This window comes from Macrotis lagotis, chromosome 7 (assembly GCF_037893015.1).
Source record: "Macrotis lagotis isolate mMagLag1 chromosome 7, bilby.v1.9.chrom.fasta, whole genome shotgun sequence".
NCBI lineage: Eukaryota > Metazoa > Chordata > Mammalia > Peramelemorphia > Peramelidae > Macrotis > Macrotis lagotis.
Window position 1 is genome coordinate 157,078,085 of NC_133664.1, and position 26,636 is coordinate 157,104,720.

Below are 26,636 nucleotides of genomic sequence, written 5' to 3' on the forward strand. Positions count from 1 at the left end.
ATGAGGACTGCCTAAAGAGTGGCTTCAAAAATCTGGATCCCATGTTTCCAACAGAAATGGAAACTTTTTCATAGGAAGCTACCAACATCTGAGCAATATAAGTGAGAATAAGGAGAAAGTCACTCACTTTAAAAAAATGGAGCAGGGTGTCTCACAGCACTCAAGTTTTTGGTGGAGGAAGAGGGCATAGTTGACCTTATTATTCACTGTAGTCAACAGGTTTTATTAACTCCAGAAATAGTATGAGAAATGGCTATAAAAGAAGAAAGATGCAGGGAAGAAGAAGAACCCTTTATTCATTAGAGATAATTAGTTAACTCTAATAAAAGTTTTTAGTGATAAGTACTAAAATGCATCTTTGGACTGGCTGGCTTCAGCATTTAGTAAACCACAGCCCAACTGAAAATAGCTTTGGGAGAGAATAAGCAATATTTTCTTTTCATATCTAAGTGTTGAGAATAAAAATTACTGTAGTGTCTATGATCCTTTTGGGTTTTGTTGGCTAACCCTATAAATTTTATTTTTAGTTATGGGAGGCAGTGTGCGTGCCTAGATAAGAATGAATACAGTTAAGGAAAATAGACTTAATGATTTTCAAAAAAGTTCCTTCTAAACTGGAGCATATTCTGTGTCTGAATACAGTATGTTCACTGTGTGAGTAATGCATATGGCTGGGAAATCACATGCTTAGCTATCTTTTTATTTTGCAGAACTGGAATCTAAAATGTATATAATCAGGAACATATGTAAAGAATTTAACAAGGACAGTGGAAATTAATCTAAGTCACAGTATTTTTAAAACTTTATTAAAAACCAAAATGTTTCTCATATGATTGTTCCTAAAGGACTAATTTTTCTTAATTGTAAAAAATATAATCTAGGATAGGTCTGCCTGATTTTACATATAAACTGGATGTTTCAAGTGTGGAGAATTTAGGTTTGAGAGAAAGGAATTCATAAAACAACTTTCTCCCCCATTATCAAATTGAAGAGAATATCTCCTATATTGATACACCAGGCAATAAAATAGCTGAATGTTATTTGGAGTTTGTCTTTCATTTTGCCAGTGATTACTTTTTGCAAATTCTGTCACATATATTGTTATTCACAGCTTGAACTGATGCTGAAGTGTATTCATCTGGAAAAGTCACAGAGCAGCTAAGCACAAATGTGGGACCATAGAAAAGCATTAGCCAGTCAGCAGTATTTTCAAAGGAACATTTCTAATGTTTCTACAACTAGGGACACAGCAATACTTTCTCATTGATTTGATGTTCAATGACTGATATTTATAATAGAGTCCAAACAATCAGGACTCCTTCAGTTTGAGGGATTGAAACCAGCTTTGACTTTTGAGATGCACGGTGCCATTGGGTGCGGCTGCTTTGATCCATTTTTCACATTCACTGGCTTGGTTCATGTGACCTAAAAAGGCAAAATGGCAGCATGTTAAGTATCAAAATTTCAAGAACACCTTCTGAAAAACATGGATTAACACATTATAAACACTTTTGGTTTAAGGGAAGTGCTAAAGGATGATGTAACTTTTCCCACTAATCACTCCTACTTGGTTAGATCTGCTTTTAATTTAATTTCCCTTTCCTGTCTTCCCTCTGTTCCTTTTGGTTTTTTTTTTTATAAAACAGATACTTCCCCCAAAATATCTAAAGAACTTTTTTAAAGACTATATTCCCCCTGCCAAGATGATTATTCATAGAAAAGAAGCAAATATATTCTTTAAAACCTTATAGTATACTACTGACATTGTCCATTATATTTGACCAGAATTCAGATGCTTCTTCACATTGACTACAGTGTTGTAGTCATTGACATGTTTTCTTCACTCTGAATCATACTTTTTTTCTGAAACCTTTATAGTTGTTATTTCCTATAAACAAAAATAGCATAACTTTCTATTTGTCCAGTTGTTTCAGTTGTGTCTGACTCTTCATGATCCTGTTTGGGGTTTCTTGGTAAATATGCTGAAATAGTTTGTCATTGCCTTCTTCAGCTCATTTTACAGAAGAGGAAACTGAGATAATCAGGGTAACCTGCACAGAGACACAGAGCTAGTCTGGCACTCTGTCCACTGCATCACCTACCTGCCCACTTTATATGACATTTCTATACTTTAATTTGTTCAACCATTTAGAGTTAGAGACCCTCCCTGGGTTCACTGAATAGTATTTTTTCTTTAGGTTTTTGTAAGGCAAATGGAAGTGGCTTGCCCAAGGCCACAGAGCTAGGTAATTATTAAGTGACTGAGGCCAGATTTGAACTCAGGTACTCCTGACTCCAGGGCCAGTGCTCACTGAATGGTGTTATAATCTTTGTGCTAGTAATTTTATCTTAGTATTTGTTGTTTATCAGTGGAATGTGAAGGTTTAACAAGATCACTACTCCTGGTTCTTAAAAAAACTCTATAACTTGTAATTCAATCTGGGGACATTTTATTTATAACTTTTTGTTATAATACATAATATATAATTCATATGAGTTTCTTCTGTCCCTTCTCAATAATCTTTTTGAACCCTTCATGTTTGAACCCAGGAGTGGAGATTTTGGAATCCAAAAATATGAATGATTAAGTAACTTGTTGCATAGTTCAAAATTGTTTTGTAGAATTATTGGAACTCAGAATTTCATCAGTAGTATCCATTTACCATTTCTGTCATCTTTTAATTTGGCATTTTTGATAATTTATGGGTATGTAATTTATAAGATTATTCTTGATTCTGAACATTATTTCAAGTGGTTATAGGTTTTTTTGAAACTGAAGATATCCTTATCTTACATATTTGTATCAAATTTATTTTAGATTCTGGAGATCAGACTTTTTCTAGTTTTTATGAGCTATAATCTAAATTTGAGCTGGATTGATTTTGTTTGTGTAAAAAATTTTAATTGTGTATAATTCAAATACTTAAAATGCATTTATTCAGTATCTACTATGTGACAAGGTGTATTTTTTCTTTTTCATGGTATAAATTTTTTATATTTAAATGATTTACCCATTTGAAATTGAAAATGGTATGTAAGATGCTGACCTAAACTTTTTTGATACAATGATTTTCAGTTTTCCCAACAGTTGTTACTGAAAACATCCTTTCACTGATAACTATTTATGCTCTTGACTGAACAATATAAACTGTTGTCAGCTTTTGTTTTCCTAATTCTTACTCATCTAATCCACTATTTCTGTCTAATCCAGTCACTGAGAGTTTGAAGAATTGCTTTTTTGAAATATAGATAGACCTGGCAGCATCAATCCTATGTTTTCTACTTTTTAAAATTATATATTCCTTCTGGTATTGACATTTTATTCCTACAAATACATTTTATTTTGGATAATTTTATAAAGTATCCTCGTGGTAATTTGATACAGTAGTAAATATGTGTAATTTAGGTAGGAATATTTTTACATGTTGGTACTGATCAGTCATAAAGAATGAATCTTTAATTTTTCAGGCCTCCTTTTAGTTTTGTAAAAATTGTTTTATTACTTTATCATAGATTTATACATGAAAAAGTCACAAGAGATCATTTAAACAGCTTCATTTTACTGATTAAGAAATGTTGAAATGTAAAAAAATATAAGCAATAAGGTGGTACAGGGGGATAGACTGCAGGACCTGGAATCAGAAAGTTGAGTAACTTCAATATGACTCTTCATGATCCCATTTCTGGTTTTCTTGACAAAGTCACTATAATGGTTTACCATTTCCTCCTCCAGCTCATTTTATAGATGAGGAAATTGAGGCAAATAGGGTGAAGAGACTTGCCCAGGGGTCATACAACTTGTAAGAGGCAGGATTTTATAACTCAGGTCTTCCTCCAGACCCAGCACTCTATCCACTGCACCCAGAACCAGGAAGATCCAAGGTCAAATATTGTCTCAGACACTTATTAGCTGTGTGATTTTGGGCAAGTCATTTAATTAGTGTCTGGCCTCAGTTTCCCCATTTAACAAAGGAAGAAATATTACTGTGACTCTCCTCACTTCCATTTGAAAAATCCACTTTCTAAGGCTATTATTAGGATAAAATAATATTTGTAAATATGTAAATGCTAGCTCTTATAACTAAGAGCTGTTGTTGCTGTTATCCCTGGATTTACATAGTAAAGTAAGTAACAGGCCAGATTTATTCAAATCCAGGTCCTGTGACTCAAAAACTAATCCTATTTTCACTGCATCTTTTTTCTTTTTTGTATTTATTTCTTTCCTTGGCTTTATTAGTAAAATGCAGAAAAGATGATAGTTTTGTGGGTTCTCTACCCTACTTCTTATTGATTGCATAGATTCCCTGTCTCAATGAACATTTTCATTAATTTTCTTAGGTTCTCATTATCATAAGCTGTCCCTTCATCTACAAATATAAGCAATTTTACTTTCTCCTTGTCTATGCTTATTCTCCACTTTTTGAATTATCTTACTGTTTCAAGAGACATTACTTTTTAAAAATCTTAATAGTATTTTTTTCCAATTACATGTAAAGATTTTCAACATTCATTTTTTTATAAAATTTGGAATTCCAAATTTATTTTCTTCCCTCCCCTCTGAGAGAGCAAGTAATCTGATACAGGTTATATATGTACAATCATGCTTAACACTTTCCATATCAGTCATGTTGCGAAAGAAGAATCAAGACAAAAGGGAAAAACCACAAGAAAAAAAAACCAAATTTAAAACAGTGAAAATAATATTTTTAAATCTGCCTTCAAGACTCCATTGTTCTTTCTGTGGATATGGATAGCATTTTCCATCATGAGTCTTTTAGAATGTCTTTGATCACTGTATTGCTGATAATAGCTAAGTCTATCATAGTTGATCATCATACAATATTGCTGTTAGTGTGTACAATGTTCTCTGGGTTCTGCTAACTTCATTCAATAGCATCATTGTAAGTTTTCATTTTTTTTCTGAAATCTACTTGCTCATCATTTCTTTTAGAATAACAGTATTTCATTACACTCATATCACAACTTGCCAGTCATTACCCAATGGATGGGAAGTCCCTTCAAGTTCCAATTCTTAGCCACCACAGAAAGAACTGCTACTATTTTTGTACTTGTGAACCCTTTTCTACAGGGAGCATTTCTAATACTATTCAAAAACTAGTGGAAACAGCACAATTCCTAAAGAGTGAAGAAGTTGCTGTTTTGGGAAACCCTGAGTTCAGAGAGTTTGTATATTTGTACATACACACACACACACACACACACACACACACACACACAAAGAGACAATCAGAGGAAGGGATGACAAAAGTTAAAACAAATGTTTGGAGGTATATGTTAACTTCTGTTTGTAACATAATCCTAGATTAGTCAGTAGCAAATCTAATAATTTGACTTAACATTCTCATAGGCAGATGTGACTTTATAGAACTAGCTCTGGATACCAGAAAACTAAAATTCATTTTATAGACATCTTGAAAGGTCCTAAATAGATCTAGGCCTCAATTCCTAATTGTCAAAAGTTGGACAAGATGAGGTGGGAGCTGTGACAGTACCCAAGGTGTACAATAATGAGTATCTGGAATCAGTGAGATTCTTCTATCCCACCACATTGAGCAAAGAAAAATGTGCAGGTCTGAAAAAAAGCATATCTGATCTAGATGATGTTGCATTCCACAAGGAAAAATATTTCTTCCATTAATGGTTAAAAGAATGAGTCTCGAGTCTCCCTTTATGAGGACTGCCTACTCTAGGGAGTGTGATTCCCCTCCCCCCAATATCCCTCCTTACTACTTATTCACTGATGGCAGGGACTGTGGCTGCTGCTGATAACCTCTCTTGACCTTATTTTCTGCTAACCACAGCAATACCTAAATTTTTTTGTTCCTGAAAAAAATCCGTGGGTGGTCATAAATACTCTGAGTATTACATGCACTATGAACATTTGAAATAAACACTTTCTCTTACAGAGCAACAGTCTGGGTCACTGCTCTTACAGCCTGTCACGTGGACAACATTCAGTTATTAACAAATGGGGAATAAGCCAGGACCAATTTCTTAATTCCCTTCATAGAAGTAAAACATATCTTTATTTTGGTTAAACAGACTATGCAAGCAGGAGATGCATTTCCTGTTTTTACTCAACTATGATTAGCATATTTAGCTAGCATGATAAATCCTGACAGATGGCATGGTTCAGTGGCAATGTGGCCTTGGATACAGTGGTGTTACCTTCCCACTTCCCAAGGCGACTAACACTATAAGTTCTGTCTTTGTAAAGGAAACTTCCTTATTAGAAGGTCCTCTACTCATGAAGTCACAAGTTTGGATTCTAATATGAGGCATACAAAACTTAAAAGCATTTTCCCCTATTTTCTGCTTTCCTTCTAATCTCGGTTGTATTGGTTTTATTTTTCAAAACCTTTTAAATTTAAAAATGTTTTTCCTCATTTATTTATAAATTATTATTTATAAACTTATCCATTAGTCTGATTAGATAATATGTTCCATGTTCTTCTAGCCAAGTGGTTTTTATTGCAGTTTTGTATGACTCAGTGATTTTTGGGAATGCACATTGCATAGTAAGATAACAATTTTGATATTTTTTGAATAAAAGAAGACATAAGGATTAGAGGATAATTATTCAGCCAAAGCAAACATTTAATAAAAAAAATCACCATTCATGTTTTATGTATGTAACCGAGAGCTAAGCCATCCAACACTTAATAAATTTATGGCAAATATCTTCAAGGAAAAGTCACAATTTTTCCCTGGTGACATGAAAAAAACTTTTTTTAATCTTTTACTTTATTGCCATTGTATTTGGTGGAAGTGTTGGAAGAGGCAGGATGAGAAGAGTGTAAAAAAAAGCCAATTTTTCTTTTTCTACCTATTTGCAAGTGCTAGTTTAAAAGCTAGTACTTTAGGCACACAAAGTTATTCCACTAGGTAGTCAAAGATTTTGTAAAGTAGGTTCCATCAGACTTAGCAAATGATTATATACAAAATGAGTAAGGGAAAGTAAAGATTATAGATCTATGTGCCTGAAAGAATGGTAGTGTCCTCAAGAGAAACAATGGAGTCAGGAAGGAAGGAGCATGTGAGGGAAAAGAAGAGTTGCATTTTGGACACACTGAGTTTTTGGTTTCTATGGGATTGGAATTATTCAATAGATAATTGGTGATACAGGATTGTGATTCACGAGAAAGATTAGGGCTAAATATATAGATTTTTGAGTTATCTTCATAGACAACAGCTGAAGTCATGTGAACTGATGAGATCTCTGACTCTTTCTGAATAGAAACATTGTGCTAACATGAGGAATAACTGCTTAGGGATGTAGGATCTTGCTTTGTGCTAGTATCTAACCCATCCCTGTTTTTTGGTCTCCCCCCCCCCCCCCCCCGCCTGCCTTATTTAGGCTATACATCAGAGTTCAGAACACCATAGCCTGTGTTAAAAACTTGAAAACTACATAAAGTTTCTAATTCATTGGATCAGGAGATGAAAGAAAGGAAACAACCATCCATTGATCCATCTTAGGGTGGTCCAACCTTTGATTATCTCAGGGTGGCATTAAAATAAAATTATTTCAGGGTTGCACCCAGAACAAAAATAGAGAAAGAATTCAGGGGATATACATGAGGACTCTGGGGCCAAGATTCTTAGATGCAAAAATTTGCCTCATAATTTCTGAGAAAGTGGGGGAACATATCATCAATATGACAGGTGAAGCATGAAAGCAAACACAAAACAAGAAAGGGGCAATGCAACAGAACAATATAGGTCCATACTGACTAGTCTGCATCATACAGACGGGAATGTATTCTACAGATCAATTGAATATTCTATGCACTATGTTCCATCCATCATAATTTTTTTGAATTTATTTATTTATTTATTTAGTTTTTAGTTTTTGCAAGGCAATGGGGGGTAAAGTGGCTTGCCCAAGGCCACACAGCTGGGTAATTATTAAGTGTGAGGCTGGATTTGAACTTAGGTACTCCTGCCTCCAGGGCCGATGCTCTATCTACTGCGTCACCTAGCTGCCCCATCCATTATAATTCTTAAAAACACCAAAGAAAATTAACATCAATAAGATTATTTAGTAGTGATGGAATTAAAAAAATCTAACATGCATTCTGTGCAAATTATTTTTTCATTTGTGAAAATTAAAACCCACAGGTGGGCTGTATAAAAATTGTACTGTGGATGCATGTGGCTGTGGGCCCTATTTTAGACAACTCTGATCCAACTCATTCATTTTTATAGATGAAGTAACTAAAACACAAAGAGGCTCAGGGATCTCCCCTAGGTCCCAAAACTAGAATTCTGAGGACTGATTTGAACAGCACCCCCATCTTCCACTCCTGCCTCCACGTCCAGTATCCCATTAACTATTTCAGGGTGGCTCTCTCTTTTCGAAGTGTAGCTCTAAGAAGCTGCCACAGCCATGTAGTACTGAGGAGGAAGCACAGGGCATCAAGTGGGACTATCTTTATTCAAACTGACATCTAAAGACTGATTGGGCCAAGAGAAGTACCTAACTGGGGTAACATCCACAGGTATTTTTATTCTTATTATGTTGTTCTTATTCTTATTAGTACAGTTTACAAATTGTAAAGTGCATCATCAGACAAATCCTATCCTGGATCACAAATATTTTCTTCCTACATGAAGAGAGTTTACTTGTCATATTCAGACTAGGCAAAAGGAATTACTTATTGCTCTTAGCTAAATAACACACATCTTTGGAGATTATAATCAAGGGGTAGTTTATAATATTCCATCTACCTTGTTTGGAAAAGTCTTCTCCTTACTCTATACTAACAATAAGCATTGTGCTCAAAGATTCCCGCATGTTATTACTGGTCTGGAACTAAAAATAACCTTTGTAATTGGGCTAAATTGTCAATTCATGCCTATAAGATAATGTTTTTTATTATTAGACAAAGAAATGGGAAAATAATTATTCTATCCTTGCTGTAGCTCTCATTAAATATGGAAGTCTTTTTTTTTCCCAGGTCATATTTAAAAGCAAAAGTCTTTATGAAAGTCATGTACCTCACTTGCCCCTCCTGCCTCTTTAATGTTCCTCCTATTGACCTAGAATAGTATCATGTTTCTAATAATCAATTTAGGGATTTTTTTCTCTGAATGGACTGAATTTTAAAAAAAACTAGTGCTTAGTGCTAACATCCCCCTTTTCTTCCTCAGATGGACATAAGAAGTTTTCAAATATCTGAAGAGCTGTGATGTGAAAGGACAGGATCTGTTCTGTTTCATCTTCATAGGGCAGAATCAGGAAAGAAGTGGTGGTGCAATGAACTAAAAGCAGGAAACTAGATTTGATTCTTGACTTGGCCATTTAAGATCATGGTAACTTTCAGCAATTATTAACTTAAATTCTCCCTGTACATATAAATGGAGAGAACAACCTTGGCTTCCAAGTTCCCTTCCAACTTTAATGTATAATTCTATGATCCCTGGTTATAAATGAGCAAATTTAGGATTAAGGAATATAAAAATTTATCAATAATTTAGATGGGAGGGGGCGGAACCAAGAAGGTGGCATGAAGGTAGGAATTCCCAGAAACCGATTCCCCCAAAACTCCAAAAGCCATCAAATTATGACTCTAGTCAAAATTTAGAGGGTCAGAACCCACAGAAAGACAAAGTGATACAATTTCCTAGTCCAAGATAACTTAGAAGTTCCACAGGAAAGGTGTGTTTCATCGGTACCAGGGACTGGAAAAAGCTGCAGGGCAGCACAGCCAGGCTGGGAGCTTGGGTCCTTGGCAGAGGGGGCAGTTTCCAGACCTCTTGGCCCAGGGATCATCAGGGACAGGTGAAAGGGGTGGTGAGAGAACTCTGCCACACAAGAGTGAGCGTGGAGCAAGCACTAACCTCAGAACAGCCCTGCAGTCAGCAGAGCCACCCAGCACTTCCAGAGCTGTCAGCCCACAGATGGAAAGGGGGTTGGGGTAGACTGCAAAGCCATAGCAGGGGGAGACTATAGCTGAGCAGGGACCATCCTCACAGCTCCAGGGCAGAAGGGAGGGCCTGAACAAGGCAAGAGAGCAGTCAGAGCCTCTCATAAGACCTTGGAGGAATTCAAAATGCTCCAAAGTCTTGGAAGTATGGTAAATCAGTCACAGGCTGAAGAAAACAACAGAAAAAGAATCTGACCATAGAAAATTACTTTGGTCCCATGGAGGATCAAAATACATACTAAGATGATGACAAAATTGAAGCTTCTGTATCCAAAACCTCCAAGAGAAACAGAAAATGGGGTCAGGCTATGGATGAACTCAAAAGACTCTGAAAAGCAATTAAGGGAGATAGAGGAAAAATTGGGAAGAGAAATGAGAGTGATGCAGATAAATCATGAAAGCCAAGTCAGCAACTTGGTGAAAGAAATACAAAAAAATACTGAAGAAAATAAGATACTGAAAACCAGTTTAGGCCAAATGGAAAAAAGCAACACAAAAGGCCAATGAGGAGAATGCCTTAAAAAAGAGAATTGGACAGCTGGAAAAGGAGATAAAAAAGCTCTCTGAAGAAAAGAACTCCTTCAAATGCAGAAAGAAACTAAAGGAAGCTGATGACTTTGTGAGAAATCAGGAAGAAATAAAACTATACCAAAAAAAATTAGAAGAAAAAGTGAAATATCTCATTGGAAAAACAACTGACCTTGAAAACAGACCCAGAAGAGGTAATTTAAAAATTATTGGGCTACCTGAAAGTCAGGACCAGGAAAAGAGTCTAGATTTCATTTTTCAAGAAATAATATGGTAAAACTGCCCTGAGAGTCTAGAAGCAGAGGGTAAAACAGATATTGGGGGAATTCACCAATCACCTCCTGAAAGAGATGCCAAAAGAAAAACTTCCAGGAATATTACAACCAAACTCCAAAACTCCCAAGTCAAAGAGAAAATACTAAAAGCTGTTAGAAACAAGCAATTCAACTACCATGGCTCTATAGTCAGGATTACACAAGATCTGGCAGCATCTACATTAAGGGTTCATGGGGCTTGAAATATATTCCAGAAGGGAAAAGATCTTGGTTTACCAATGAGTATCAACTCCCCAGCAAAACTGAAAATCCATCTTTCAAGGGAAAAGATGGACTTTCAATGAAATGGGAATTTCAAACTGGAACAACCAGAGGCGAACAGAAAGTTTGACCCTCCAGTACAGGATTCAGGTTGAACCATAGAGAGGGTGGACAAGAAGGACTAACTATAAGGAACTTAATAATGTTGAACTGTTTTTATTCCTGCATGGGAAGAACATACTGTTAACTCATATGAACTTTCTCATAAGAGCAGTTAGAAGGAGCATATATAGATAAGGCACAGGAAGTAGCTGAATATAATGGTATAATATAGTAAAAAGACAGCATCAATGGGTGATAAAGGAAAGTACTGGGAGGAAGAGAAAGAAGGGGCTAAGGTATTTCACATAAGAGTCAAGAAAAAGCTTTTGCAATGGAGTGGAATGGGAGAAGGTGAGGGGGAATGAGTGAGCCTTCATTTTCCTCAGAAATGGCTCAGAGAGGACACACACACTTAATAGGATGAGGCAATCTATCTTACCCTAGAGAAAAATGAGAGGAAAGGGATAGGATAAGGGGGGAATGGGGGCAGGGGGGGGCTAGGTGATAGAAGAGAGGGAAGATCATGGGGAGAAGATACTTGGATAAAACACTTCTGAGCAGGGACTGGGTGAAAGGGGAGGGAGAGAATGGAATAGATGAGAGTAGGAAGGAACAGAGTAGAGGGAAATACAGCTAGTAATAGCAACTGTGGGAAAAATAATGAAGCAACTTCTCTGGTGACTATGATGGGGAAGGCAACTCATCCCAGAGATAAAGCCATTAGAATCTCAACACAGACTGAAGTACACTTTTTTTCTCTCTCTCACTATTCTTGAGGTTTCTCATCTTTTTTAGAGGGGAGGGGGATTTATGATTATTCTCACAACAAGATTATTGTAATATAAAATAAACAAAAAGAAAATATTTTATTTAGATTTTGTCACTCACAGCACTGAATAACATGCTGACATAGTAGTTATAGATATCTAGCAAAAAGCAGTCTTTCAGGGCAGCTAGGTGGCACAGTGGATAGAGCTCTGGAGTCAGGAGTACCTGAGTTCAAATCCAGCTTCAGACATTTAATAATTACCTAGCTGCGTGGGTATGGTATCACTATTTGATCCTATATTTGAAGAAAAAATTTATATTCTTCAGTTTCTATGTGATTAATGTATTTATTAAAACTTTCTGAGAAGTGGAAAAATAAAAAAAATTTAGATGGGAGAAAAATAAAGTTAGATGGTTAGATAGTATTAAACTATATGATCTTAAAGAAAAAGTACAAAATGAATTCAGAGGAAAAAAGAGCAACATTTGAATTAGGGGTTCCAAGTACAGACATCTGTTTACTGAGGACTGTCCAACTGACTGGAAGAACTGGAGTTTGAGAGTGAGTAGGATTTGTAGAAGTGAAGAAAAGGGACAGCATTTTAGTTGTATTTGTGTGGAGTGACATTTCTATATTGCTTTGAAGTCCACAAAACTCTTATTCATGATCACCTTATTATATACATATTATTCCCACTCTACAGATGAAGGAGATATTAAAGAAGGAAAAGAAGCCATATTAGAGTCCTCTAAAGAGACTATCCTGAGAAAAAGGATTCTGGACAGATATTATATAAAGGTTCTTTAGATTTTAAAAACAACTCCATTCCTAAAGTGTTTTAAGATGTCAAAGCACTTTTCTCAAAATTGATAATATAAGTATTTTTTATCTTTTTCTTTTGTGGGAAAGGAGTGTCTTCTGATTTTACTCCCTCAACAAAAGTCCTATTCAAATACTTCCCCCCCCCCCCCAACATGGCTTTTTGAAAACAAGGCCACTGAACTTCAAGTATTGGTAGATTCTCCCATGGTGAAATGTCTTCCAAGGGTTCCAAGAACAGACAATTTGTTCACTGAGGCTCACCTAACTAATCATAGAGAGAGATATAACACCAATAAATTGGGCACCTAATGATGGAATTTTTTTGGCCACGGAATACATGGAAGAGGGAAAAATTAAAAAGTGGCCATAAAATCTCTCAATGGGGTGACAAAGTGTGACTGAACAAAAGCAATCTCTCAAAAGTAGAGAAAGGCTATATCAGATAAGACTAGTCAATCTAAAGATAGTTGGCAAAATAATTTAGCAGAGTCATCCCAGAAGCTTTCAAAGAGGAAGAAAAGTATAAGACTTGTCAAAATTATTACATTAAGGATAGTAGGACATCAAATTAGGACACTAATACCCCAGTTCTTGAGGTTGCTTATGTCACTAAATAGAACAATGAGGAAAGCAGCTAGATTAGATCCAGAAACTAAAGCGTTATACTGGAAATGATAAAATCATGAGGACATGAGGAATCTGTGCACAAGTAGGGAAAATACAAAGTATCTTAGAAAACATTAACAAAAACTGACCGATATGCCTATTCTCCCATCTGTAAAAGCCATAAGGGACATCACATCTATTTATATATGAATTGAGAATATCCCTGTTAAGGCTATTAGTAGGAAATGAGGCGTTCACACATCATATTGAACAATGAACCATATTTGTATCATCCCAAAACTGACTAAAAAAGGCATGGTGTATGAGATCTCATTGTGCCTATTGTTTGTTCTGCCCAAGAATATTCTTTTTTAACAATCAACAATCTGCAACAAGATCTTTTACAATAAGACAACCCTCTTTCATATTTTAAAATCATTCAATGGAACTTCTGGCCAAGATGGCAGAGAGAAGACAGGCACTGTAATAAGTGCTCCTCTTTCTCCTCAAAAACAATGAGAGAAACCTCTTAGCAGAAATTCGATCTACAAAACCCAGAAAGAGAAGCTAGGAGAAAACCACCTACCAGAGAAAGTCTGTCTCAGGGGACCTTGGGAGAACCGGGAGAAGAGAACAGAGGATCAGTGTGGGGATGGCATCTGGGGGGTAGCCAGAGGGCCAGTCTCAGCCATAGAGGCTTTGGTGAGTGCAGAATACAAGATCCAACTTTAATTGCTGAGTCTTTGGCCAGGGGACAGGAGCTATGGGATGATGAGTTCTAGCAGAGTCTCAGAACATGCCTGGAGAACAACCAGCTGGGTGGTGGACCTGAGCTCCATACTTTCAGTAGAGCCCTTTGCCCAGAACAAACAATAAACAATCCTCCCCACCCCCTCAGGGCAACAGAGTTCACTCAAGGGAAAGAGATTAATTCTCTCCCCCAGGGCCCAGCCCAGTGTTCAAGGTCAACTCAGACCCCGCTGATGAGCACCTCAAATACTCAACCAGCGCCCCCTACTGACTGGCCCTTGGAATTACTAAGCCAAGTGAACAAAGCCTCTAGGATCTTCAAAAGCAAACATCTGAGAACCAGCTCCCCCACCCCAACACAAGGTTCTAGAAAGATGAAAAAAGGCCAGAGAAAAGAAGGTATGAATGGAGAACTACTTAGAAAGACAAATAGAGAGATCTAGCACTGCTGAGAAGAATATGATCTGGTTGGTCTCCAGCCCAGAAAGACTTCCTTGAAGAAATCAGGAAGGAGTTTAAAAATCAACTGGAAAAACTGGGAATAGAAACTCAAGAGAAAATTAACATCTCACAACAAGAAAACAAATCCTTGGAAAATATAATTGGACAAATATAAATTGAGAATAATTCTCTCAGATATTCAATTGGGCAAATGCAAAAAGAAATGATTCTCTCAAAACTACACTTGGGCAAATGGAAAATTCCTTCGAAAACAGAATTGACCAACTAGAAAAGGAGTTGAAAAAGATAAATGAAGAAACATCTTCTCTTAAAAAAAAGAATGGAATCGGTGGAAACTAATGATTTCATGAGGCAACAAGATTGTGTTAAACAAAACCAAAAGATCAAAAAAATACAAGAAAATGTAAAATACCTTATAAGCAAAACCACTGACCTCAAGAACAGATCAAGAAAGGAGAACTTGAGAATTATAGGCCTTCCTGAAAACATCAACGAGAAAAAAAGCCTAGACTTAATAATACAGGATTCAGTGATGGAAAATTTCCCTGATATCATGGAACCAGAGGGCAAAATAGTTATTGAAAGAATACATTGATCCCCTGCGGAATGAGATCCTAAAATGAAAACACCAAGGAATGTTGTGGCCAAATTCCAGAACTATCAGATAAAAGAAAAATCCTGCAAACAGCCAGAAAGAAAAAAATTAAATACCAAGGAGCCACAGTAAGGATTACACAGGACCTAGCTGCAGTAACATTAAGGGATCGAAGGGCCCGGAATGAGATATTCTGAAGAGCAAGGAAGCTTGGAATGCAGCCAAGAATCCACTACCCAGCAAAGCTGAACCTTCTCTTTCAGAGGAAAAGATGGACATTTAATGAAATGAGAGACTTCCAAGATTTAATGATGAAAAGACCAGAGCTAAATAGAAAATTTGGACATCAAACAAGAGGCTCATAAGTAAAAAAAACAAAAACAAAAAAAAAACCCAACAAACTATTTTCCAATTAAGATGAAACTAGCTATATACCCACTTGGGAGAAAGAGTCTCATAACTCTTGAGAATTGTAACTCTATCAGGAAGAATGTACTTAGCCAGAAGTGATGGACACTCATGACTTAGCCATGAGACTGCTACCCAATGGGATGAAACTGGCTATATCCCTTCTTGGGAGAAAGACTCTAATAACTCTCAAGAATTGCAGCACTATTAGAGAGAATATAGTTAGCCAGAAGTGATGGATACTCAGGATTTTCTACAACTTAGATAGAATGATTTAAAAACACTTCCTCCTTAAAAAGGGGGACAGGAAGGAGACAGGAGGAGGATTGAATGGAGTCAATCTTATTACATTAAGAGGTACAAAAGGCCTACTGTAATAAAGGGGAAGAAGGGAGGAGATGAGAAACACCTGAATCTTCCTCTCACTAGAATTGGCTTAAAGTTGACTTACATACACACACTCAGTTAACTCAAAAAACATCTTACCTTTCAAGTATTAAAAGGGATAAAGGGGAGAGGGGGGCACACAGACAAGGAAGGGGAGAAAAAAAAGAACTAACAGAAGGAAGGGAAGGGAAAAGGGAAAATGGGAAAGAAAGGGGAGGGGGTTGGATATATGAGGACAAACACACTGAAGGTGGTGGTATTCAGAAACAAAATATTGGAGAATATGGATAAAGTGGGAAAAAACAGAAGGAAGGATAGCATGGAGGACAATAAAGAATTAGTAATTATAACTTTGAATGTGAATGGGATGAACTCTCCTTTAAAAATGTAAGTGAATAGCAGATTGGATTAAAAACCAGAATCCTACAATATGCTTCTTACAAGAAAGTCATTTGAAGCAGATATATATATATATATATATATATATATATATATATATATATATGGAGTAATGAAGAGGTTGGAGCAAAATATATTTGCTTCAATTGAAATGAAAAAAACAGGGGTCACAATCCTTATCTTAGACAAAGCAGCTGCAAAAATAGATAGCATTAAAAGAGGGAAGAAAGAAAACTATATCCTCCTAAAAGGTACCATAGACAATAAAGTAATTACAGTACTGAATATGTATGCACCCAATGGGATAGCATTCAAATTCTTAGAGGAGAAGCTGAAAGAACTAGAGGAAGACATGTATAGCAAAACTCTATTGGTAGGAGACCTCAACCTCCTGCTCTCAGATTTAGATAAATTAAACAAGGAAGTTAAGGAGTTAAATAGATTGTTAGAAAACCTATGGAAGAAATTGAATAGGGATAGAAAGAATATACCTTTTTGTCTGCAGTACATGGCACTTATACAAAAATTCACCATGTACTAGGGCATACCTAATAATTGCAGAAAGGTAGAAATAATGGATACATCTTTCTCAGATCAAAATGCAATAAAAATCATATGCAATATTGGGCTAGGGAGATATAGAACCAGAACCAATTGGAAACTGAATAATCTCATTTTAAAGAATGAGTGCTGATATCAAAGAACAAATTGTAGAAATATTTAAATATTTTATCCTAGATAATTTCAATAATGAAACAACATACCAAAACCTATGGGATTAAACTCAAAGTGGCCATCAGGGTATATATATCTTTAAATGATTACATGAATAAATTAGTGAATGAGGAAATCAATGAACTAAATATACAACTAAAAAATAGAGAAAGAACAAATTAACCCCCCCCAATTAAAAACCAAATTAGAAATTCTAAAAATTAAAGGAGAAATTAATAAAATTGAAAGCAAAAAAACTGACTTAAATAAAACCAAGAGTTGGTTTTATGAAAAAATCAATAAAATTGATAAACCTCTGGTCAATTTGATTAAAAAAAGAAAGAAGAAAAACCAAATTGCTAATATCATAAATAAAAAAAGTAGACTCACCACCAATGAGGAGGAAATTAAAGTAATAATTTGGAATTATTTCTCCCAACTCTATGTCAATAAATCTGATAATTTAAGTGGAATGGATGAATACTTACAAGAATATAAGCTGCCCACGATAAATGAAGAGGAGATTAAATATCTAAATAACCCTATCTCAGAAAATAATATTCAACAAGCCATTACTGAACTCCCTAAGAAAAAGTCTCCAGGGCCAGATGGATTCACAAGTGAATTCTACCAAACATTTAAGGAACAATTGGTTCCAATTCTAAATAAACTCTTTGGAAAAATAGGTGAAGACGGAACTCTGCCTAACTCTTTCTTTGACACCAATATGGTGCTGATAGCTAAACCATGAAGAGTTAAAACAGAGAAAGAAAATTATAGACCTATCTCCCTGATGAATATAAATATAAAAATCTTAGCCAAATGATTACAACAAGTTATCACTAGGATAATACATTATGATCAAGAAGGATTTATCCCAGGAATGCAGGGTTGGTTCAATATTAAGAAAACTGTTAGTATAATTAAGTATCAGAAATCATATAATCATATCAATAGATGCTGAAAAGCTTTTGACAAAATACAGCACCCATTCCTAACAAAAGCACTAGAGAGTATAGGAATAAATGGTTTGTTCCTTAGAATAATAAAGTTGTATCTATCTGAAAACCATCAATAAGCATTATATGCAACAGGGATAGGCTTGAGGCATTCCCAATAAGATCAGAGGTGAAAAAAGGATGCCCATTATCACCACTACTATTCAATATCGTATCAGAAATATTAGCCTCAGCAATAAGGGAAGAAAAAGAAATTGAAGGAATTAGAATAGGGAAGAAGGAGACAAAACTCTCACTCTTTGCAGATGACATGATGTATACCTAGAGAATCCCAAAAATTCATCTAAAAACTACTATAAAATAATTAGCAACTTTAGCAAAGTAGAAGGATATAAAATAAACCCTCATAAATCCTCAACATTTCTATATATGACTAGCAAGATACAGCAGAAAGCTAGAAAGAGAAATCTCATTCAAAGTAACCTCAGACAAAATAAAATACCTGGGAGTCTACCTGTCAAAATTTTTTTGAAAACAATTACAAAACACTTCTCACACAAATAAAATCAGGTTTAAATACCTGGGCAAATATCAACTGCTCAAGGATAGGTTGAGCTAACATAATAAAAATGACAATTCTACCAAAACTAAACTACTTGTTTAGTGCCCTACTAATCAAAACTTTAATGAGTTAGAAAAAGTTGTAAGTAAATTTATATGGAGAAATAAAAAGTCAAGAATTTCCAGGGATTCAATGAAAAAAAGTACAAAAGAAGTTAGCATAGCCTTACCAGATCTAAAATTATATTCGCTAAGAAATAGAGCTATGGATCAATGGCATAGACTAGGTGCAATAGCAGGAAATGATTATAGTAATCTGTTGCTGTTTGATAAACCCGGAGTCCAGCTATTGGGATAAAAATTCTCTCTTCGAAAAAAACTGTTGGGAAAATCAGAAGTTAGTATGGAAGAAACTTAGATTAGATTAACACCTCACACCCAATACCAAGATAAGATCCAAATGGATACAGGATTGAGACATAAAAAGCAATATTATAAGCAAACTAGAAGATCAAGGAGTAGTTTACCTGTCAGATCTATGGAAAGAGATGGAGAACATCATTTAAAACAAACTAGATAATTTTGATTACATTAATTAAAAAGCTTTTGCACAGACAAAACCACTGTAACCAAGATCAAAAGAAATATAGTAAATTGGGCAACAATTTTCGCAACAAGTATTTCTAACAAAGGACTCGTTTCCTAAAATGTACAAGAAAACAAGCCATTCCCCAACTGACAAATGGTCAAAGGATATACAAAGGCAATTTACAGCTGAGGAAATCAAAACAATCCATAGTCACATGAAAAAATTGCTCTAAATCATTACTTATTAGAGAAATGCAAATTAAAGCATCTCTGAGATACCACCTCACACCTCTCAGACTGGCCAATATGACCAGAAAAGTACAATGATCAATGTTGGAAGGGATGTGGGAAATCTGGGACATTAATACATTGTTGGTGGGGCTGTGAACTCATCCAACCTTTCTAGAGAGAAATTTGGAATTATGCTCAGAGGGCAACAAAAATGTGCATACCCATACCCTTTCATCTAGCAATACCACTACTGGGTCTATACCCTGAAGAGATTATAAAAAAGGGTAAAAAACATCACTTGTACAAAAATATTCATAGCAGCTCTGTTTGTGGTGGCAAAGAATTGGAAATTAAGTGAATGTCCTTCAATTAATAAACTGTGGTATATGTATGTCATGGAACACTATTGTTCTATTAGAAACCAGGAGGCATGGAATTCAGTGAAGCCTGGAAGGATTTGCATGAACTGATGCTGAGTGAGATGAGCAGAACCAGAAAAATATTGTACAATCTAACAGCAACATGGGGATGATGATCAACCTTGATGGACTTGCTCATTCCATCAGTGCAACAACCAGGGATAATTCTGGGCTATCTACAATAGAGAATACCATTTGTATCCAGAGAAAGACTTATGGACTTTGAACAAAGACCAAAGACTATTACCTTCAAAGTAGAAAAAAAAATCCATTATCTTATTATGTAATTTTACTCTCCCATACTTTATTTTTGTTCCTTAAGGATATGATTTCTCTGTCATCATGTTCAACTGAGATCAATGCATACAATGGAAACAATATAAAGTCTAGCAGAATGCCTTCTGCGGGGGAGGGAAGCAAAAATGGGGGAGAAATTGTAAAACTTAAAATAACATCTTTCTAAAAAAGACCATTCAAAATTTCTTGGAAAAGGGAACAGCAAAAATAGCCATATCCCATAAATCTCTGATAATAAATATAAGACGAGGAATAAAACAGAGAGATGTTTGCTCGCTGAAAGTATTCACTCCTTTGATGGAGTTCTGGCACAGAATCTGGGTAAAGGAGGGCCTCCCTTTGGATGGTGAGGTTCTTGAAATCCTCCTTATTCAAAATGACATTGTGTCATTTGTACAGGATTCTCCTGGAAGGGAAATGAAATTATCCAAGGGAGTTTGGTCAGTCAATCCATGAAGGAAAGACCAAATTAATACAGATGTCTGCTTCCCAAATTTTAACATGATTTTAAATAAACATCCTAACCCTCTAGTACAGATCAGCAAACTTTTTCTTTATTGTGTTGTAGATTGAAAGAAAAAAATAGTTATTAGATAGGTACTTGTATAATAAACAATTTACCACAAATTGTTATCAATAAAATTAAACTATCATGGTAAAAATAATAGAAAACCTTGACATAGTTGTGCTATGCTAAGTACTTTACAGTTATTATCTCACTTGATCCTCAAATTAATCCTTGAAGGTGGGTGTCATTATCCTTTTTTTTACAGATGAAAAACCAGGTAGAGGTTAATTGATTTCATAGGATTACACAAACCAGGAAGCATGTGAGATTTTTTTGAACAGGCGTCTTCCTGACTCCAGGACCAGCACTCTATTCACCACACTACCTAGCTTTCATCAACTGATTGCAAATATTCATCTAGTAATGCTGTTCTGTAATGAACTGAAATAATTCATCTTTGAAAACTTTTTTCCAAAAACAGATATCAACAAATAAGATTTTAACTGAGTATATTCATTATTTGGAAGACATTTATAGAATTTTATTTAAGTTTTTCTTTCTGATATTTTCTTTTTAGCATGCCACATTGCAGATTAACTACTTCCAATTGATGGTTAAGTACAAGTACCTCAAGCACACACAGCTAAATAAATGGATTATTGAAAGATAGATTTCTTTTGCATTTGCTCAGAATTCTAAAATGCTGCTGAAACTTTAATTGGAGTTTGGAAAATAATCTGTAAACATTTACAGATTGTAGGAATGGAATTTTCATTTCTTGTTTGAATGCTTGTCTGTAATAGAAGCATTTAAAACAACTTGTCATTTCTTGAGTATCAAACAATTTTGTCACTGAATTGACTTTATTGCAGTTTATGTTTCACATATTAGCACTATTTTGTCTTTTTAGGTTAAACTTATTTAAAAAAGTAAATCAAGTCTATATCAAAAGCTAATATCTGAAGCCACTTAAGTGTTTGATAATTAATAGTTCTTGGGGGTGCCTCTTTTCAATCAGAAGAAAATTGCAATCTTTGCCTTAGCTCAAAAAATTGTAATAGAATTTTATTTTTCTTTCCTTTTCTTGTTTTGATATCATGGCCATCAAAAGCTGAGTCATCACTGCCATGGGAAGCAATGAGAGTGCCGCCTAAAGTCTCTGTTGCAAATATTCAGTACTGCCCCTGCAGTATGAGAACAGTTCTAGACTAGACAGAATGAGGGTAGCTATGTTTTAATATAACTTTATTTTAAAAATGTGAAAAAAATTCTTAATTCACAGGCTGTACTGAACAGTGAGCCAGATTTGACCCCTGGACCTTAATTTGCTGATCCCTGCCCTAGAGTTGTCCAATGATATATTTCTGTGGGAAAATGACAGAGTTGGGTCCTTTGGGATGGAAATGGTGCCAGACTTGAAAAGGAAAGTAGACTGTATTGCTATTGGGAAATTGCTAAACATTTTACTGAACAAGGTTCCTCTTTTAACAGAAAAGGTCCATCTTTTCAATCAATTTACCAGGGTTGCTCTATGGCAGTGAAACTTGGGAAACCACTTCCTCCAGAGAATTAAAGATGGGCAACCAATGGAAAGGTGCACAGTGGCTGCAGGCAGGCTGCTGCATCTCACTAACAAGGAAATAAGAACCACAGGTGAGAGATGGATGCTTGAGTGCTACAGAGTGCAACGGCACTTTTTGAAGTCGGCAGAGAATGAGGCAGGCCTCCAGAATTGTGGGGTATCACTGTGACAAACATTTTAGGGACAATAAATTAGGGTCATACAAGACAGAGAAGCAAAGAGGTCTCAATATGCATTATTGGAGGTCATTTCTGAATCGATGAAATCACAGGTCAATTTGAGCATTTTTAAAATGAAACTCCATCCACCAATGAAGATTAGCAATTTGTCTAATTTATGGTCTTGGAGAACTTCCATGGGTACTAACTTATTTCATGGTCACACAGAGTAGACTTTATTGAGGAGGTGATGGCACCTCTCATCCCCATTTTACAGATGAGGAAGTTTAGGTTTAGAGATTAAATGACCTGTCTAGGATCACACATAAAGTGAACTGAAACTCCAAGCTTTTTGTCCTTTCTGTAACAGGAATAGTAAAATTTTAAGGCAATTCAAATAGAAAAATGTAGAAGTTGACCACCACTGTTCACATCTCTAGTTTGGCTACTTCACTAAAGTACAAAAATAATACAGGTTTCCTGATGCTTCTTGATTCTTTCCCTTTCCAACTGATTTGGAATTCACATTTTGGTCAGAAGTAAGCTTCTCTGAGAAAGAACAATCCATTGAGAGATTTTAAAATGGATGTAAGATTTTGCATCTTTATTTTTTCAGAGTTGGTTGTAAATGTTTGAGACATTTTAACATTCAAAAAACATCAGGGTGTGTGTGTGTGTGTGTGTGTGTGTGTGTGTGTGTGTGTTTTCCATCCTGGACTCCTCCAACAGGTACTGGAGTTATATGGGCCCTTGTCCAGCCCACTTCTGCCCTGAAGATGCATATTCCATCTCTGGGTGGGTTTGACTATACACACACACATTGCAGAAAACAATTTCTCTTTTCCATGTACTATGAAGTTATGTGCTTTTAAATTCTGAAATGAACTAATATCTCCCATCTTTTCACTTTATTATATTAAAAATAAATTGCTTTGTTATTCTTTGTTTTTATATCATATTATACCCCCTTACCTCCACCTCCCTTCTGAAAAGATCAATTCCTTATAACAAATATAGAGGGGAAAAAAGCAGTTTCAGCAAAACTGACTAGCAAATTGAAAATGTCTGAAATCATCTGAGGTGTTCCATAACCATAGATTCCCTCCATTTGGAAAGAAGGAAAGAAAGTGTTTTCTCATATCTCTTCTTTTGAACTTATTTTGTCACTATAATTTCATACCATTCATGTTTAAAAATAACTATTTTTAAATTGACTAAATTTCCTTGTCTTCCCTACAGCCATTATTTATAAGAAAGAATTTTTTAAAAAAGGGAAGGAGGGGGAAGCAAAAGTTGATTAATACATTGACATCATTTTCTATTATCCAAATATTATAAACAATAAACTATTAAAAGAGTAGGAAGAAAGAATTATCTCATATCTCCTTTTTGAATCTGTGCTTGTACCTTTCCATTTACAATATGGACCAAAACTTTCCAGAGGACAGATTAGGAGGGTAATGAACTGACCATGGCCCAGATCACATCCCTTCAGGAGTACTGAAAGTAGTACAAGGACAGAAGAGGACAGAAGCTCAGACCAGACATCTCCTTAGAAATGTGCAGAGGCCAGCACTGTCTTATGTCAGGAAGCTAACTGGAAACATAAGCAAAAAATAAGAATATGAATATGAAGCACACAAACCAAAAAGCAGAGAATGTCTTAAAAACATCAACTGAAACCTCAAAGAAAAATACAGCTCAGAGTCAAGTACATGGAAGAATTAAAGCAAGATTTTTAAAAAGAGCTAAAAAAAAATCTAAAAATTAAAAGAAGTCTAAGGAAAAAAGATATGAAAAGAGGATTCACAAATTAGAAAAAAGTAGCATAAAAACAAACCCAAGAAAATAACTCTGTACCAGAAGAACACTATACACATTAACAGCAATCTTGTGTAATGATCAACTATTTGGACTTAGTTCCTCTCAGCAGGAGAGTTCTTAAAGGCTTATGATGGAAAATGCCAACTTCTAGGGCAGAGCCAAGATGGCAGCACAAAGTTTACAAGCTCCTGCAGCTTTGACTGACACAACTTTAAATGAAGGCTCTAACAGACCTTAAAACTACAGATTCCACTAAAACAAAGTGAAAAATCAATAAAAAATAATAAAATAAAAAATCAGTTAATCTGAATTAAAAAAAGAAGAAAACCAAATAATCAGTATCAAAAAATGAAAAGGATGAATTTGCCACCAATGAGGAAGAAATTAAAGCTATAATTTGGAGCTACTTTGCCCAACTGTATGCCAATAAATTTGACAATTTTAGTGAAATGGACAAATATTTACAGAAATTTAAACTACTCAGATTAAAAGGAGAGGAAATAAAATAGTTAAATAACCCCATTTTGGAAAAAAGAAATTGGAGAAACCATCAATAAACGCCTTAAGAAAATATGCCCAGGCCCAGATGGATTTACAGGTGAATTCTTTGCCACCACAAACAGGGTTGCTATGCATATTTTTGTAAAAGTGATGTTTTTACCCTTTTTCATAATCTCTTTAGGGTATAGACCCAGTAGTGTTATTGCTGGATCAAAGGGTATATACATTTTTGTTGCCCTTTGGGTGCAGTTCCAAATTTCTCTCCAGAAAGGTTGGATGAGTTCACAGCTCCACTAACAGTGTAATAGTGTCTCAGATTTCCCACAACCCTTCCAATAATGATCATTATCCTTTCTGGTCATATTAGCCAGTCTGAGAGGTATGAGGTGGTACCTCAGAGAAGCTTTGATTTGCATTTCTCTAGTAATTAATGATTTAGAGCAATTTTTCATATGGCTATGGATTGCTTTGATCTCCTCATCTGTGAATCGCCTTTGCATATCCTTTGACCATTTGCCAATTGGGGAATGGCTTTTTTTTTTTTTTAAATATGACTCAGTTCTCTGTATATTTTAGAAATGAGTCCTTTGTCAGAATCACCTAATGAACATTTTAAATAAAATTTTAGCAAAGAGATTTCAACAAGTAATTACTAGGATAATACACCATAATCGGATAGGATTTATACCAGATAGACATGGATGGTTCAATATTAGGAAAATAATAAACATAATTGAATTTATCAATAAGAATACCAACAGAAATCATATGATAATCTCAATAGATGCTGAAAAAAAACCTTTGTCAAAATACAACACTGATTACTATTGAAAATACTAGAGTATAGAAATAGTTTTTCTTAAAATAATAAGCAGTATTTATCTAAAATCATTAACAAGCATTATATGTAATGAGTATAAACCAGGAGCATAAGACCAGACACAAGAATGCCCATTATTACCCCTACCATTCAATATAGTTTCAGAAATGTTAGCTTTAGCAACAAGAAAGCAAAACTTTCACTCTTTGTAAACACTATGATGGCATACTTAGAGAATCCTAGAAAATCAACTAAAAAAAGCTACTTGCAAAAATTAGCACTTCAGCAAAGTAGCAGGATATAAAACAACCCATTCTCCAGTTGTCCTAAGAGACTTGCTATGGACAATGCCATCCATATCCAGAGGAAAAAACCACGGAGTCAGAATGCAAAGCAAATCATAATATTTTCCCTTTAAGACTTGTTTTATGTGGTTTTTTTCTTTTTCTCAATTTTTTCCTTTAGTTCTGAATCTTCTTGCACAATGTGGAAGTATGTCTAACATGGAAAGGAATGGGGAAAATAGAAGAAAAGTATAAGAGGATAGGAAGAAAAATCATAGTCAACAATCATAAATAGTACTCAGAGGAAAGTTTATGTCTTTAATTGCTTAAATCAATCAAAGAGATAAAGAATAAATCAATGAACTGGCATTCCACTAAAAAAACTAGAACACTAACAAAAAAAATTCAATAAAAACAGGAAAATCAAAATCCTGGGAGGGGGGGGGAAATCCTAAAAAAATCCCAAAAATCTCCAAAGGAGAGATTAAAAAATTCAAAGAAAAAAATCTACTGAATTAATAAATAAAACTTGAAACTAGTTTTTAGTTAAGAAAAAACAGTAAAATAAAATAAATTATCAGCTAATTTGATTTAAAGAAAACCAAATTATCAGTAAAAAATAATGTAAAAGGCGAATTCATTCTAATGCCGAAAGAGAAACAATTATTAGGAGCTATTCTATCAAACTATATACCAAGAATATTGGCAATCTAAATAAAATAACTGAATATTTACATTAGTATAAATGCCCTGCTTAACAAAATAAGAAAAAAAAGAACATTCTAATAACCCTATTTTAGAAAAAGAAATTGAGGGGTGGCTAGGTGGTGTAATGGATAGAGCACCAGCCTTGAAGTCAGGAGTACCTGAGTTCAA

General features: G+C 35.1%; 1 protein-coding gene across 2 annotated transcripts in view; it reads right to left on the reverse strand.

Moving 5' to 3' along the window:
* Positions 1–276: 276 nt before the first annotated feature.
* The window catches only part of FAM185A (family with sequence similarity 185 member A), a 103,711-nt gene continuing 77,351 nt past the window's right edge, over positions 277–26,636 (reverse strand). For both annotated transcript variants that reach the window (XM_074194003.1, XM_074194002.1), the window contains one exon: positions 277–1,425. In XM_074194003.1, the coding sequence (XP_074050104.1) occupies positions 1,310–1,425 (116 nt within the window). In that variant the 3' untranslated portion in view covers positions 277–1,309. The remainder of the gene's footprint in view (positions 1,426–26,636) is intronic.